Here is a 3,256-nt window from a genome sequence, read left to right as displayed (position 1 = left end):
TGGAGAAAGTTGTGAAAAAAATAATAAAAAAAGCTTCCTCCCATTTCTTTTTAAATGTCTACTCAGTCAGGGAGGTCAAGGCCTGAGATTTTCCAACTATATGAAACCTGATCTCCTTTTCCACACGGTGGTACAACCCTTCCTCCAAGACATCCAGAGGAGACACATGTAGGGAATGCTTAATGACTTTATTCATACTTCCAATGGGAGGTAAATGGAATTTTACTGCAGTGTTCGTGGGAGTACTCTTCTGTCGATTGGAACTTACGTGATAAATGACTGGAGTCAGAAATTCTTTTTGATTAAACTTCACAAGTGGCTGCAATCATTGATAATGTCCTGACCTCAGCACTGACTAATGACTACATGTGTATTATGTGGTCATGTTTGGTTGTTATGACAACAGCCGTCACACAGAGTTGAGAAAGAGGGGATGTTTAAACGGGAAATTAAAGTGAAAACCATTGCTTTTATAGTATGCTGTAATCCACTGTGCTCTGTAGCTACTCACCAGCAGAGGTTTCCGGAGTATTCCTGGAAATAACCTGGCAGTTCTGGAAATGATCTTTCACTTCCCTTTCCCCAGACAAAAAGATAGGAAAGCCCTATCTCATGGAGAGAAGCACGCATATCTCCAGTGGACACTCACAGCAGCTGGAAGTGACCTCCTGGAAAAAAGTGCCTTATCTCAATAAACAGGACCCTCACTGTTGACAACAGAGTTCAAGAGAAAGACACTTGATTTTGCCATTACAAACACACAGAGGCAGAGAAAAGGTCAAGACGTTATCCTGCAAATAAAACACTCTGCTGCTCTCAAATGGATTCAGAGTACCTCCTTCATGGAAAAAGCAATGTATTGATCATAGACCTTTGTCAGACTTACAGGAAAAAAAGGGTCAACATTTGGGGAAATTTGGGATTGTTTACTTGCTCCATTCTTTAAATTGAGTAATTTTAATATCGCTCTCATGTCTGTGTGCGCTATGCACTGAATGAAGTTTAGCAGAGTAGCTGGAAAAGGCTAGCCTAGATAAAAGTCGCATTTTATACTTATCAAGACCTCTTCTTTTTTCCTTTTAAATTCACAGATGGCAATTTGTTGCTAAGGGTCCCACAATATGCCCCTTTTGACAAATGAACAAAAGCATCACATGCTCCAAGAATGCATTCTTCAATTTATTTTAGCTCAAAATAGTGCCAAGATGGTTTTACCAAAACTGTGTAAGGCCTGGTTTTAGTCCTGTTCTAAACAGGCTGTCAGTGTCTGCAGATGCCCCACCTCCTTCAGGAATAAGACTCTGTGTCTGTGAACAACAGTGTGGATGTAAACAGCTGATGCACGGTAGATGACGAAGAGTGATGGCATCATGTTCACGCAGAGGCCTTTACCAAAAACTGTGCTAACAACTGTATTATCAGGCATCTTGGACTGCAGTCAGATATGCTGAATGGATGTTTAACCACAAAATGCTTTTACATTTGTTCGTTTACAGATAAAAAAAACAAAACAAAAAACAAAACACACACACAAGGTACAAGATGTTTTAGAAATGCTGGCATATTTTTAGCTTGGGTCAGAGCCAGGCTAGCTGTTTCTTTCTGATAAATTATCACCTCCTCTATATGTACAGGCATCAGAGAGGCATCTATCTTCTTATTTAACCCTTGGAAACAAAGCCAATAAGTGTGAAATTATTTTCTCTTTTTCATTCCATTCACAGGTTGTGGTAACTGATCCAAAAGAGAGTTATGATGTCTTTCAGATATAAACACATTTTTGTCTGTGACCAAAATGCTTCAACACTCTGAATGTCTACCAAATGCACATTAAATACATACAGTTTAAATGTGCATGTGAAACTATCAGCTTGAGCTCCACCAGCACATTGCAGCTCTGTTTAATGCAGTCAGCTGTGATTTTTTTTTTTATTGCTAAATGTGGGAGGCTGTTTCTTATAAGCACAATGGCATCATTGACCTACTGACCGCTCTCTCCCTGGCGGTCAACCGCACAACAAACCCGTCAGGACCAAACCCCGGGGGTCTGTAGCGGGATATGCACAATGACAGTCCCATGGAGTTTCTGCCCGTCTTTTTATTTCCTGCCTCTCCTCCTGACCCTGAAGCTGCCCGCTGCACACTCGGCTCCTGATTTCTCCGGTAAGTGCCTTGACATCAATAATCGAGTCCAAATGCTGATATGTTACTTTTCAATTGAGTGAGCTTCACAAAAGAAGCTTCAAAAAACACATTTAACATTTCCCAAATATAGCTGCACATCCTGCTTTTGAAGCAGCTGGTAAAAATCATGCTGAGAGACCAAAATCAGGGTAAAGAGGCTGCAGAACAGGTCCTGAACTCACATATTCACAGAATGAGACAAGATACTCCCAAAGCAATAAATAAACTGCAGTTGGCCTCTGTTTATAATTTATGTTGTTTTGCTGTTTGGCCTGGATGACTGATGGCAATATGGTGACAACAGTGTGGTCAGACAAAGCCAAAGGTAGCTTTTGTCTCAGCTATTGTGAGCTTTGTGTATCTCTCTATCTAACCTCAGCAGAGATCTCCATTTTTTTGTGTGGCTGCAGGCTCTAATAATAGTTCATTGTGAGTGAGTGCCTGGTACTGTGTGTCATTTGCTCCCTAAAGGTTCAGACTGTGTAGCACTCACACACACACAGCTGTGTTTCAGTCACTTCAGAGGACATTACATTGACTTAAATTCATGTTTTAGTGACTTAACCCAACCCCAACCATAAGTACTGCTAGCTTAACTCTACCCCTGATCCCATAACCTTTTAACCATAAACCAAATCTTCATAGAATTTGCATTGTGACGATGTGCTTTTTTGTCACCAAAAGGAAGGTGTGTCCCTGTAATGTGACTGTTTGAACAGTTTATGTCCTCGCAGTGTGAGTAATACGAGCATACACACACACACAGGAAACGCTCACGGGAGGGGAGACTTCAGTCCACTGCCGAGCATGTTTGTATGCGTGGTCATAGTCCAAACATTGTCTTGGGGAGCTACACCCAGCGACGGGACACCACCCTGCTGACAACCAGAACTGAGCTGCAAGGGCTAAAAAAAAATAAATCATCTAATAAGTCACACTACTGACTTGTGGACAATGAAGGGCTTCTATTTCTTTTTAAATTATTTGTAAAGTAGGAAAAACTGCCTCATTTGTAATAAATTAAATATGACGCTCTTGTTTTATTACTGACAGGCCAAACAGAAGTTAAGCT

General features: G+C 40.9%; 1 protein-coding gene across 1 annotated transcript in view; it reads left to right on the top strand.

The window, feature by feature from the left end:
* Positions 1-1,674: 1,674 nt before the first annotated feature.
* Positions 1,675-3,256, top strand: part of LOC103353040 (protein eva-1 homolog C) — a 6,922-nt gene continuing 5,340 nt past the window's right edge. Inside the window, exon 1 of the mRNA XM_008275797.1 lies at positions 1,675-2,163. Coding sequence (XP_008274019.1) covers positions 2,067-2,163 — 97 coding nt within the window. The 5' untranslated portion in view covers positions 1,675-2,066. The remainder of the gene's footprint in view (positions 2,164-3,256) is intronic.

Source organism: Stegastes partitus, unplaced genomic scaffold (genome assembly GCF_000690725.1).
Source record: "Stegastes partitus isolate 25-593 unplaced genomic scaffold, Stegastes_partitus-1.0.2 Scaffold2, whole genome shotgun sequence".
NCBI classification, from domain to species: domain Eukaryota; kingdom Metazoa; phylum Chordata; class Actinopteri; family Pomacentridae; genus Stegastes; species Stegastes partitus.
The sequence above is the reverse complement of the archived record's forward strand: the minus strand, read 5'-3'. Positions and strand labels throughout refer to the sequence as shown.